The sequence below is a fragment of the Leucopleurus acutus genome, assembly GCF_964270905.1.
Source record: "Leucopleurus acutus genome assembly, chromosome: 19".
In the NCBI taxonomy this organism is placed as follows: Eukaryota; Metazoa; Chordata; class Mammalia; order Artiodactyla; family Delphinidae; genus Leucopleurus; species Leucopleurus acutus.
Genome location: NC_139161.1, coordinates 1,912,806 through 1,925,156, shown reverse-complemented (window position 1 = coordinate 1,925,156; position 12,351 = coordinate 1,912,806). Strand labels below are relative to the sequence as shown.

At 52.6% G+C, this 12,351-nt stretch overlaps 1 protein-coding gene across 2 annotated transcripts in view; it reads right to left on the bottom strand.

Annotated features, from left to right (window-relative positions):
* ARSG (arylsulfatase G) overlaps window positions 1-12,351 on the bottom strand; it is a gene marked incomplete at its 3' end in the record, with an annotated part of 69,450 nt that overhangs the window by 28,587 nt on the left and 28,512 nt on the right. For both annotated transcript variants that reach the window (XM_082861176.1, XM_082861177.1), the window contains exons 5-7: window positions 10,839-10,976; window positions 2,278-2,474; window positions 705-785 (exon numbers count right to left, since the gene is read on the bottom strand). In XM_082861176.1, coding sequence (XP_082717302.1) covers window positions 705-785; window positions 2,278-2,474; window positions 10,839-10,976 — 416 coding nt within the window. The remainder of the gene's footprint in view (window positions 1-704; window positions 786-2,277; window positions 2,475-10,838; window positions 10,977-12,351) is intronic.

Genomic DNA, 12,351 nt, shown 5'->3' with positions numbered 1-12,351 from the left:
AAGACTTTGGTCCATACTGCTGAACTGTCCCCAGCAGGACTGCTCTTTCAGAGAGTGAGGTCCTTTTGGGGAAACCTTCCCAGCAGATGGGCGCTGAGCTGAGGGCTGAAGGGTGTTTACATAAAGAGAGGCAGTACGGTGTAGTGGGAAGATCACCAGTTTTAACTTGGTAGCAAGCCTGGCCCCGTCCTCCCAAACTGTGTGACTCTAGGCAAGTTACTTAGCCTCTCTCATCCTTCAGCTGTAAGTGGAGGGATTACTACCTGCCTTTCACTAAGGTTTAGAGCTAATGCATATAGAAACCTTGCATAGTTGTGCACAAAATATTTCTTGAATGAATGAAATGAATTAGCATTTGGATGGGTGGAGGGATGACTTTTCAAAAAGGAAAGAAAAGAAAGCAAGGAGGAAGATTGAGGACATGAGGGTGAGGGTAGAGGCAAAGCATACTTGCTGGGCTGCCTGTCAGCGGGGCCGACGCCCTGGGAGGGAAGGAAAGGGAACCCCCCGGGGTGAACACGCACTTTCTCCGCTCCAAATTGTTTCTCTTCTGGGAGCTAGTGGCTGTGAGTAATCTGTCCCTATTTCACAATGATGTCCCAAGACCCAGCTATAAACTGGTCCTCCCAGAGGCCGGATCTCACGCCCCAGCCCGGACTCAGCACCCGCGGGGAGATGCCCCAACCCCAGCTGTGAGCCTCTACCTTGACGAGTTTGCCATGATCCAGTGAAGGGCCCCATGCTCCCTGCCAGCTCACACTTCTGAGCCCACGGGCCATTGTCTCCTAGAAACCAAAACAAGCAACAGGCAGCAGTTACTGGAGGACGCTTCTGCCCGGTTCTCTCTCTCTCTCTCTCTCTCTCTCTCTCTCTCTCTCTCTCTCTCTCTCTCTCTCTCTCTCTCTCTCTCGTCCCACATCCCTGTGCACAGCAGGGGACTGGAGAGAAAAAGGACCTGTGAAAACAAATGCAACCCCACCCTTGAAGGACCTTTTAGAGGGGGCTGCCTCCGATGGGCTTTCCGGAGAGGTGGGCTGTCCTGCCCCGAGCGCACCCCACGCTGAGGCTTCTGCCTTTGGATCCGGGCTCAGCAATTCTACTGCCACTATCTTCAGCCCAGCAACTTTTTCTTTTCTTTCCTTTTGTTTTTTGTGGGTTTCTTTTGGCCGCACGGCATGTGGAATCTTAGTTCCCCAACCAGGCATAGAACCCGTGCCCCGTGCAGTGGAAGCACGGAGACCTAACCTCTGCACCAGCAGGGAAGTGCCCAGCAACTCTTTCTTGAGCCCCTCTGATGCACACATACATTATCTCCTGATCCCCCAATGTGCTATGGAATAGATTTCACTGTCAGCTTGATTCTGCCGATGAGGAAGCAGAGGCTTACAGAGGTTAAAGTAACCTTCCCGGCACTCCCCAGGTGGCGCAGTGGTTAAGAATCCGCCTGTCAATGCAGGGGGACACGCGTTCGAGCCTTGATCTGGGAAGATCCCACATGCCACGGAGCAACTAAGCCCGTGCGCCACAACTCCTGAGCCTGCGCTCTAAAGCCTGCGAGCCACAACTACCGAGCCCACGAGCCACAACTACTGAAGCCCGCGTGCCTAGAGCCCGTGCTCCGCAACAAGAGAAGCCACCGCGATGAGAAGCCCATGCAACGAAGAGTAGCCCCCGCTCGCCGCAACTAGAGAAAGTCTGCGGGTAGCAACGAAGACCCAACGCAGCCAAAAATAAATAAATAAATTTATAAAAAATAAAGTAACTCTCCCAAGAGTAGAGATTCAAACCCAAGTGTCCACCACTCTCGCTCCAGACAGGGACCCGAGACCAGTGATGCCTGTGTGGGCCCTTTAAACAGCTCACTGGTCCAGCACCACTCAGCCAGAAGATGTGACCTGCTGACCGGTGGCAACCTTTGGGATGGGGGAAGACGGTAAAGAAGCACTCTTGGAATTGCCCGAGGATTACAGAGGTCCACAATGTCAAAGTCACTCATTAACAATTAACAGCAACACCCAGATGGCCCTGATCAACACCCAAGGGGCCGGCAGGGTACCCGCTCTCTCTGTGCGAAGGCTTTCCAGGGGCACAGCCCCGGAGGCCCCAATGGACAGGTGCTCGGCACGCAGGCCGACGGACGCGAGCAGGGCCCCCAGTTCAAGGCGAGCCCCCTGCCCAGCTGAAGAGGGTCACTCGCCCAGACTCTGCTCTTGTGTGGGGCGTGTGCGGGGTTATCCATTAGATCCCAGCGAGGTTGGCTGGGTTTTACTACTTCACCTGTAAACCAAAGGAATGTGTTGTTTTTAGCTGTGAGGTCAACTTTGTCCTTGATCTGGCCCACGAGGCTGTCCATCTCCCGGAGAGCCGCGCTGTACGGCCTTCGACCCCCGGGTTCTGCTGACAGCAGGGTCCTGGACAGGGGCACGTGCATGTGGGCCAGGCCCACGTAGAGCAGGAAGGGTCTTCCGCTGGCACTGAAACGAGAGAGCCGGAGGTGACTCTCCAGAAGGGTCCCGTGGCCTCAGAGAAGAGCCCAGAAGCCCTTCCACCCGGTGTGCTCAGGAAGTACACATCCGTCTACAGCCTGCAAAGGCAATGGGGGGATAAAGCTAGTTAAAGACTGAGAGTAACTGTAATACTCGCTTCTGCCCTTTTAACGTTTACCGGGAGCTCACTGAACATGACTCACGTTGCCTGAATTCTGCCTCACAAAACCCCCAAGTTCCCTTTTCCGGATGAAGCGTCAGAGGCTCAGGGAAACTGAGAGACTTACCCAAGGTTAGGACACGACCAAGTCTGGGTTTAAACTAAGGTCTGGCTGAGAGCAGAGCCCCGGCTCTTAGCAGCTTCATGCTAACGTCCAGCGCAAACGTATTTTTAAGTTCCAGCTGCTCTCTCGCAGCATCCAGGCCATCGTTTCCATTCCCAGCCTTGGCTCTTTCTAGGAGATGAACGGATGACTGAAACGGACCACGGGAAATTCCAAGGCCATAGCTGGGAACATCTCGATCAAGGTCCTGGTAGAGGCCAGGCTCCCGGCTGCCCCTACTCTGATCCTGCAGGTTCCCCTGGGAGGCCTCTGCTTCCTGCCTGCCCCCCACCTGCATTCCCAGGCCAGGGGCAGGGTCAAGGGCAGCGGCAGGGACCCTCGGGGAGCCCCTTCCCACAGCCCACCCCTGTGGGGGGTCTTTCAGAGGACACAGGGAGGGCAAGGGCGGAACTTCAGGCGAGTCCGTAGGCTGGCGACAGAAGCGCGGCTCCTTCACACCAGGCCACCTGGACACTCGACTTTCAAACTGGCCTGAGCGCTCTTGGCTGCCCCCGATTCACACCACCCCACATCAAGCTCTCTGAGTCCCCCAGCCTCAGCTCTGCACCAAACCTCGCCCTGGAGACGCCCCTGCACCCCAACTCCCGAAGTCCCCTGATTGGGACTGTACTGCACTCGGTTCTCTTTGAAGGACAGAAGATGCACGTCCCAGACGGGGGCCTCTCCTTCCCCATTCTAGTCCACAACTTCTCTGCAACATTTCACGAGCTGTATCGTCCATGTCCACAAGTCATGAGTGGCTATTCTGATTTCAATTCACGAACATGAAATAAAGCTAAGAGTTCAGCGTCTCACATGCTATACCACGGATGAGGCTTGAAGACACGGTGCTCAGTGAAATAAGCCAGTCACCAAAGGACAAATATGGTGCGATTCCCCTTACAGGACGTACTTGGAGTGTCTGCTTCATACAGACAGAAAGTAGCGCTGTGGAGGCCAGGGGCTGCAGGGAAGGTAAAATGGGGAGCTGGTGTTTAACAGGTACAGAGCCTCCATTTGGGAAGATGAAAAAGTTCTAGAGATGGATAGTGGGGATGGCTGCAGAACAGTATGAATGTACTTAAAACCACAGAACTGTACACTTACAAAGGTAAATTAAAAAAATAGGGAGGGTGGGCAGGGAGGGAGACGCAAGAGGGAAGAGATATGGGGACATAGGTATACGCATAACTGATTCACTTTGTTATACAGCAGAAACTAACACACCATTGTAAAGCAACTGTACTCCAATAAAGAGGTTAAAAAAATTTTTTTAATTGAAGTAGAGCTGTGTTAGTTTCAGGTGTACAGAAAAATGATTCAGTTATACATATATATATTGAAAAAGAAAAATTTATGCTATGTACAGTTTACATCTATCATCTATCTATTATCTATCTATTATCTATCTGTCTATCTATCTATCTCTCTATGTCTATCTCTTTCTCTATCCGTCCATCTGGTGTCTCAGTTGCCTGAGCCACATTTCCAGTGCTCAGGCCAGTGGCTACCATCCTGGACAGCACAGAGAGAACATGTTCTTCCTTGCAGAGAGCGCTACTGCATGGTGCTGATGTAGGGCGTCTGTTGCCTGATCTCACAAAGATGATCATGTACAGTTGTGTAGGTTGTGCACAATTCCGGCATGCGGACATCCTGCTGAGAGAGTGGATGGGAGTGTAATGCCAGCCCACAATCCACCGGCCGAGCTGGGCGCTCTGGCACCGGTCAGCACACACTCAGCGGGGACGCCTTGTCATAATCTGCAGGTGGACACCACGTGGCAGCAGCATGCTGGGTGGAGCTGGCTCAGATTTTGGGAATTTTGCAAGCCAGTTGTTAAACATGGCTGCCATTAAAAATTAAATGAAATCAACTTACCATTAAATAAATGATATTAAAAACAAAGGTGGGGGGGATAAATTGGGAGACCGGGGTTGACATATACACACTACTATATATAAACTAGATAACTAATAAGGACCTACTGTACAGCACAGGGAACTCTGCCCAATACTCTGTAAAAGAATCTAGATGGGAAAAGAATCTAAAAAAGAGTGGATATATGTATGTGTATAACTGATTCACTTTACTGTACAACAGAAACTAACACGACATTGTAAATCAACTGACAAAAAACAAAACCAAAGGTGATAAACTTGCACAATTTATCACATCCTAGTTATTCTACCGCATTTTACCATCATCTGCGCCCTGGCGTTTATTTGCGGCCGCTGAATCTGTGCGGTGGGAACACCATATGAGGAGGTGCTACACTGCACATCTCTCCAGCCCTATGGTCAGCGACACCTCATTGGTATCTTGAATTCAGCCACAGCGAGAGTATTTACGCCACAGAAACGGGCAAATCAGAGCTTTTTCTCTGAGTGCTGGTTGTTAAACATTTATCAGCTAATAGCTACCTATGGGCTGGGGGCGTGGTCCCATCACCCACCCTCTTCCCACCCCCATCATTATCCTGCAAACTCCCACCCATTATCAAAATCCTGTTAGCACCCTGGGCTGTGAAGATGAGGGAAGACGGGCATTGGAGACCCACATCCGAATCCCTGGAATTTTATTTCATGGTCGTGTGACCCTGGGCAATTCACTTAACGTCTGTCGTCTCCACAATGGGGACAGCTATGCCTCCCTGATACAGCTGTGAGTATTTAATGCCATAGTAAGGTTTTCACAAGTGGTACCCTTTTCTTAATAAGTATGACTAATACGAGCCTGCAGTAGTGAGCACCCACGGTACCCAGGGGAGCACCTCTCTCCCTGCATCCTGACACCACACTAGAACTCGTAAAGACGGCATGTTGTAGGAACCGCACAAACTAGTTCCCTGGGGGCATCTATCCCCTGAACCACCCCAGTGCTGAATGGCAAATACAGAGTGGAGGATGGGCAGTTCTCTGGTGGCCTGGTGGTTAGGGTTCTGGGCTTTCACTTTCGTGGCCCGGGTTCAATCCCTGGTTGGGGAACTGAGATTCCACAAGCCATGCGGCCCAGCCAGAAAAAAAAGTGGAGGAGACTTGGTGCTTTAAAAAAAAAAAGGCTTCCCTGGTGGCGCAGTGGTTGAGAGTCCGCCTGCCGATGCAGGGGACCCGGGTTCGTGCCCCGGTCCGGGAAGATCTCACATGCCGCGGAGCGGCTGGGCCCGTGAGCCATGGCCGCTGAGCCTGCGCGTCCGGAGCCTGTGCTCCGCAACGGGAGAGGCCACAGCAGTGAGAGGCCCGCGAACCCAAAAAAAAAAAAAAAAGCCAGTTATAAGGCAGTATGATTTCATTTTTATTTAAATATAGATACATGCGTGTGTGTGTGTGTGTGTGTGTGTGTGTGTGTGTGTGTGTGTGTTTATTCACCAGCTCAGAAGGAGGCTAGAAGAACATGTTCAGATTTAACAAAAGGGGTTGAGATATCAGAGGAATTAAGACGCTGGAGGGGACATTCCAGCAGAGGGAGGGTGGGGCGTGGTGTGGAGATGCACAAAGATTGAGACCTGGGGAAGCCAAGTCTGGAGAAAATCTCCTGATCTGAAATAGAAAATGGCAAGTGAGGGATGCCCATCTCTCAGGAAATGTCCCCAGTGGGCTCCTGGCAGGAGAGCCAGGCCTGAAGGTGGCGGCAGGGCTGCCCTCGAGCCGGGCTCCCTCGGCTGCCCCTGCAGCAGCCCCCGGGGCTGACCGGTCCAGGAGGCATCGCTGCAATAGCCACTCGCCCCCGCCCCGTCCCAAATCTCACCGTCACCCTCTGGGCCTCAGCGTTCCAGAGAACCTTCTGGAATCCAGACTGGACCTGACAGTTCTCAGTTCAGAAGCCCACCGGGGCTCCATGAGCCTGCGGGCAGTGCAAAGCCCTAGCCCGGCATCCGCCGACTTCCCAGCCTTGCCGTCCTTCCCACGCCGGGGTCACCTCACGTCCTCCTGCGCCTGTTCACTCCTCTCCCGGCAGCACCCTGCCTGGTATCTTGCCTGCAAACACTTAATCCATTAAGATCCCACTCCAAAGCCATCAAGATCCCTCTCTGCTCCCAGCTCACAGGTGGCTTCCTCCTCCCTGGCCCCTTCTTCCCCTCCCTTAGAGAACTGATCAGTGTTGATGACGCAGCCTATGCGAAAGCTGGCTTTCGAACATTATCTGTTTCCCCACTAGCCTGGGAGACGCTCGAAAGTTGAAACAGATCTAACCCACGTGTGTATTCCCAGCACAACACTGGCACACGTTTGGGGCCAGATCATGCAACTCACTCTTTATTCACTCATTCAATGAATACTTATTAAGTGCTAACCAAGCCCCAGGCACTGCGGAGACAGCTACAAACACAGAAGCAGGATTTCCACCTTCTTGGAGCGTCACATCCAACTGGAAACAGCAGAGGGAAAGATGCAACTAAGAAATGAATCAGGGCTTCCCTGGTGGCGCAGTGGTTGGGAGTCCGCCTGCCGATGCAGGGGACGCGGGTTCGTGCCCCGGTCCGCGAAGATCCCACGTGTCGCGGAGCGGCTGGGCCCGTGAGCCATGGCCGCTGAGCCTGCGCGTGCGGAGCCTGTGCTCTGCAACGGGAGAGGCCACAACAGTGGGAGGCCCGCGTACCGCAAAAAAAGAAAAAAGAAATGAATCAGATCATTATTACAAATGTATAGTAGTAGGGATGATGGAGGAGGAATACAGGGTGCTGTGGAAGAGCATAACAGGGGACCCAAGCTGGGCGGGGGGGAGGGGGAGAGGGGAGACATCTCTGAGACAGTGTGGCCCGAAGGACGGGGGGGGGGGGGCTCCAGGGGGACAGTGCATGGTCGCCCTTCAAGGTGGACAGAACAGCAGAGGGAGAGGCTGCAGGAGGAGGACGGCCGTCCCACTGCCCAGCGGTGCGTGCAATCACTCATGTCCTCACCTGTTATTCATCGGAACACCCAAACAGGAGAAAGAAGAGAGGAGGGGTCAGGAGGACAGAATGATCTTCAGGCTGAACCCGGAGCCCTGATGTGGGTGGCACGTGGTGCGCTTTAGGTGGGAGACGGGTGAGGACGGAGATGAGAAGGGGAAGGAGGCTTAGACCAGCAGGGGGAGAACGATGCAGGCGGAGGGGTTGAGTCAAGGAGAAGAAGGAATCAAGCCCTTGATGTGGGTCCCAGGCTCCAGCCCAGGAAGGCTGGGGCTTCTTTGTCCTCTGTGCCTCTCTAGGACCTAGTTCTAAGTGCGCAATTCCATGGAATATGGACCATACACTCTGATTTCAAACATCCTCAACTACACCTCACACCTACCCCAATACGCTCAGCCCATCAAGCCCTGTATTTCCAACTCAGGTTCAATGCACCGTCCTAGACCCTGTGGGGAGCAGAGGACCAGCCAGCTCCGTGACCTAGAAGCCCAGACGCCCAGGCCATCCGCTACCTCCTTTCTTTTTCTTTTTTTTTTTTTGCCAATTCGGAGCTTTGCCTGCTGTTTAAAAAACTCGAATCAGGAATTAGCTTTCAGGGGAAAGACAAATAACACATGATACCACTTGTATATGGAATCTAAAATATGGCACAAGTGAACCTGTCTATGAAACAGAAACAGACTCACATGAAAAAGAATGTATATATGTGTATAACTGAATCCCTGTGCTGTACAGCAGAAATTAACACAACATTGTAAATCAACTATACCGCAATTAAAAAAATTTTTTTTTTAAGAATTAGCCTTCAGCATCACTGCTAGGTTAGGGGTCTAAAATCAAGTGAAGCCCCAAGGAAAAACGTTCAAAGAAGACCCCCTTGCCGAGCAGGGGCAGGAAACCACACTCCAGGGACCCCCGGTAGTTTTGACAAACAAGTCAAGGTGGCATAAGGGGTCATGGCGGAGAAAACAGCACAGATCTGGGGGCTTTTCTGCTGACACTTCAAAAATCATGGATGAACTGGCAAGTCCAATCCTAAAGAAATCAGCATGCCTGAGGGTTATTTTCTGTCAAGCAAAAAGCCAACAGGATTCATGTGACTTTTCACTTAATAACTAATTAATAAATTAGCAAACTCTTGCCCTCTTTCCTATGATAAAGAGTTTGTTCACTGATTTGTTAGTCTTTCAACTGGTTAATCAAGTGGTAGATGAACAGCACCATGTCCTCTTCAGAGTTAATCAGTCCCCAGCCGGCTGCCACCCGCTACCGTCCCCTGAGAACACTGTGCTTTCATTGCAAAAGCAGGGGTAGACCTTCCTCACCATGGCTATACCTCCACCCTCCCAGCTGCCCTTCTGTCTAGAAAAGTCCAGCATGGTGGAGCGAGGGGCTGGGGGAATTCTTGCACATTCAAGGAAATGATGAGATCAGTTACCCCAAGGTGGAGCCTATTCCTAATTCTGGGCAAGTAGACGGGTGTGCAGCACACGTTTTCCTGCCCACTTAGGCAAAGGCCGTGGAAAATACCAAAGGACCTGTTGGAAATTGTTCCCCGGCCCTTGAAGAGTTTGCAGTCTTGGGACTTCCCTGTCAGTCCAGTGGTTAAGACTCCACGCTCCCAACACACGGGTTCAATTCCTGGTTGGGGAACTAAGATCCCCGCGTGCCGCATGGCGCGGCCTAAAGAAAAGAGAGAGAGAGAGTTTGCAATCTTAGGAGAAAGATGCACCAGTGCACATGAGAGAGGCAGCGGGTGGGGTGACCGTGGGTGTGCACATGTGTGTGTCTGGGCTTGCACCCCGCCACCTATGTACATGCACCCCAAGGTCAGTAGCAGTAGCTGACTGTGGTCTCGCACAATCTACTCTCTGTGCTGATCTCTGATCTGACAGAGGCTGGAAGCGAGCAGCTCTCACACAGAGACAGCTTGCTAGAGACCCGCTGTGGTATGGCTCTGGGGTTTCTGCTTTTTGTTATTTTCAATTAGTGGTTGCTAACAGTTAGAGATCAGGAGATCTGCCAAGGGCCAGGTGGCCTGTCTTTCTTGAGAAATGGAAAGGCCTGACAAGCCAGGCCCCCGTTCCCACAAAGCAGCAGCAGGCGGCCTTAGATGGGACAGGTGCTCGAAATTCACCGCAGGCCCCACCACTCCCTACTGCCTCACAGTCAGCCTGCTTCCCGCTTCAGGTTACCTGGGCCCTGTAGATGCTGGACCCCTGTGTGTTATACTGAACACTGGCCCCCAAGGATACTCAGGGTCTAATCCCTGGAATCTCTGAGTGTCCCCACAGTGGACGTTGTAGATGCAATTAAGTTGAGGATCTTGAGATAGGGGGATTATCTTGGATCGTTCCCAGTAGACCCTAAATGTAATCACAAATGTCCTTATACGAAGGAGGCAGGGGGAGATGTGACTACAGAAGAGGACAAGGCAAGCGAACCACAGAAGTGGAGACTCAAACGATGTGGCCAGGAGTTCCCTGGCGGTCCAGTGGTGGGGACTCCATGCTTCCACCGCCCAGGGTCCGCGTTCCATCCCTGGTCGGGGAACTAAGATCCCGCAAGCCCAGTGGTGCCGCCAAAAAAAAAAAAAAGGAATATGATGCGGCCACGGCCAAGGAACGCCGGCAGCCACCAGAAGCTGCAGGAGGCAAGAAACGATCCTCCCTGGAGCCTCGAGGAGGAGGCAGCCCTTCTGACAACCTTGATTTTAGCCTCACAAGACGCACTTCAGACGCCCAGCCTCCGGATCTGTAGGAGAATAAATTGCTGTTGCTTTAGCCAATAAGTTGGTGGTCAGTTTGTAACAGCAGCAATAGGAAACGAACATAGCCTGTCAGCGAATGAACTCGACAAACACCTTGAATGCCCAGAAGACAGTGGATGGACCCTGCCCTCAGGGAGGTGACACGCTAGCAGGAGAGGACACCTGACAATGACGGGAGAGTGTGGTCTGAGCAGGGACCCTGGGAACGTACCCGAGGCACTTGTAACCGAGGCCTGGAGACCCCAGGACAGACAGTTTTCTGGCTTTATTTCCAGGAGACATGCACGCGCGCATCTTTATCAGGCAATGGAGCTCTGCCGCGGTCTGAGCCGTGCTGGGGCCAGGGGACACGGGGGGGGGGGGCTCACCTCGCCCGCTGGATGAACTGGGTGGCCTTCTCGGCATACTTCTGTGCGAGGCCGCTCAAGTTCACGGGCTGCTCCACGATGCTGAGGTTCTCATAGAGAGGAAGGGCCACGTCCGAGTGACAGTCCTTCTCAGGGTTCCTGGGTGGAAATCACAGACGGTGGAGCATTCATCCCCACGACCTAAGTAGTCACCGAGTCAAGCAAAACGCTTTGATGCGGTGATGCCCATAAATACAGAACACTTAACAGCCTGGCCTCAAGGGATTCTTCCAGTCTGCCATTTCCTCCAAGTGCAAAACCAATATAACACCTTCTTCTATTCCCTTTGAAGAGACGTGTATGCTCCTTGGACAAGCCTGGCCACTCTGCAAAGCTCACGACTTTTTTGAGCTAGGGGTATGATTATACCCATTTTGCTGGCAGAGAAACTGAGGTTAAACAAAGTACATTACGCAGCAGAGTCCCAGAGACAATCAGTAGCCCTGGTTTTTTCCACCGGCCCCCTTAAGTCATGACTTCCGTCCATGGGGTACAACGCTTGGTATTTTCCCAAGTCAACAATCAGGACTTTGTGTGACAAGACGTCTGACGAGAGGACAGATGGCTAGGAACAACTTTGGAATTTCAAACCATGTTTGGAGAATTTGGGGAAACTTTACAATTGGAAAAAGTGGGGGTCAAACCTATTGTATCTCCTGGAAAAAAACAAACCCAGCCCTTGGTCTTACAGATGGAGATGAATCTGACTTACGAATGACCCAGCAGAGCAGCCGAATCCTGACCCCGGCTGTGATCTCGGGTGAGTTACCTAAGCTCTCAGAGCTCGACTTTCCTCATGGGAAGTGTGGGGCTGCCCGGGCCCCTTCCAGGGATAAGGAACGGTTAGCGTCCACACTGCTCGGCACACTAGGAATGCAATAAAAACTCAAGCCCTCTGTCCTGGCGGACACAGAACTGGAAGAGGAGCTGAGCACAATGGAGAGAAAAGGGTGGTCACAGGGGGCCTCTTGGGTAGGGGAACTGTCCTCCTGCTGCAGGGAAGAGTCTGGGAAGAAAGGAAAGCCCCCGTCACACATCTATGTGCACACAGACTTGTGCCGGAAGCTTAAGAGACACGGTCAGACTGGGGTAATCTCCAAGGACCACAGTGTTTTAAAAAGAGAAAAAGCGCACGGCCCCGGGTGTCGCAACGCTAACCTCGCCATTCGTGTCCAACCTTCCAGCTCTGCATGGTCTTGCGGCTGCTCCGTCACCCCAACCTTCTCCCCCTTTTCCTCCTTCACCCAACACTTTTCTTCTACTTGATTTAACACAGACGGAAAAGGGACCAGGCTGTGGTCATCGCACGAGATGGCAGGGGTGCCACAGGTGTGAGCCCCAGGCGCCCGGCGGTGATGAGAGAGCAGTGGCAGGTTCTCACGTGGTGACGCCACTCCTCCCACTGCCAACAGGCTCTTGCATCTTCTGGGCATCTCGTGAAAAGGCAGACCTCTGGGAGGGGTCTGAACACCTG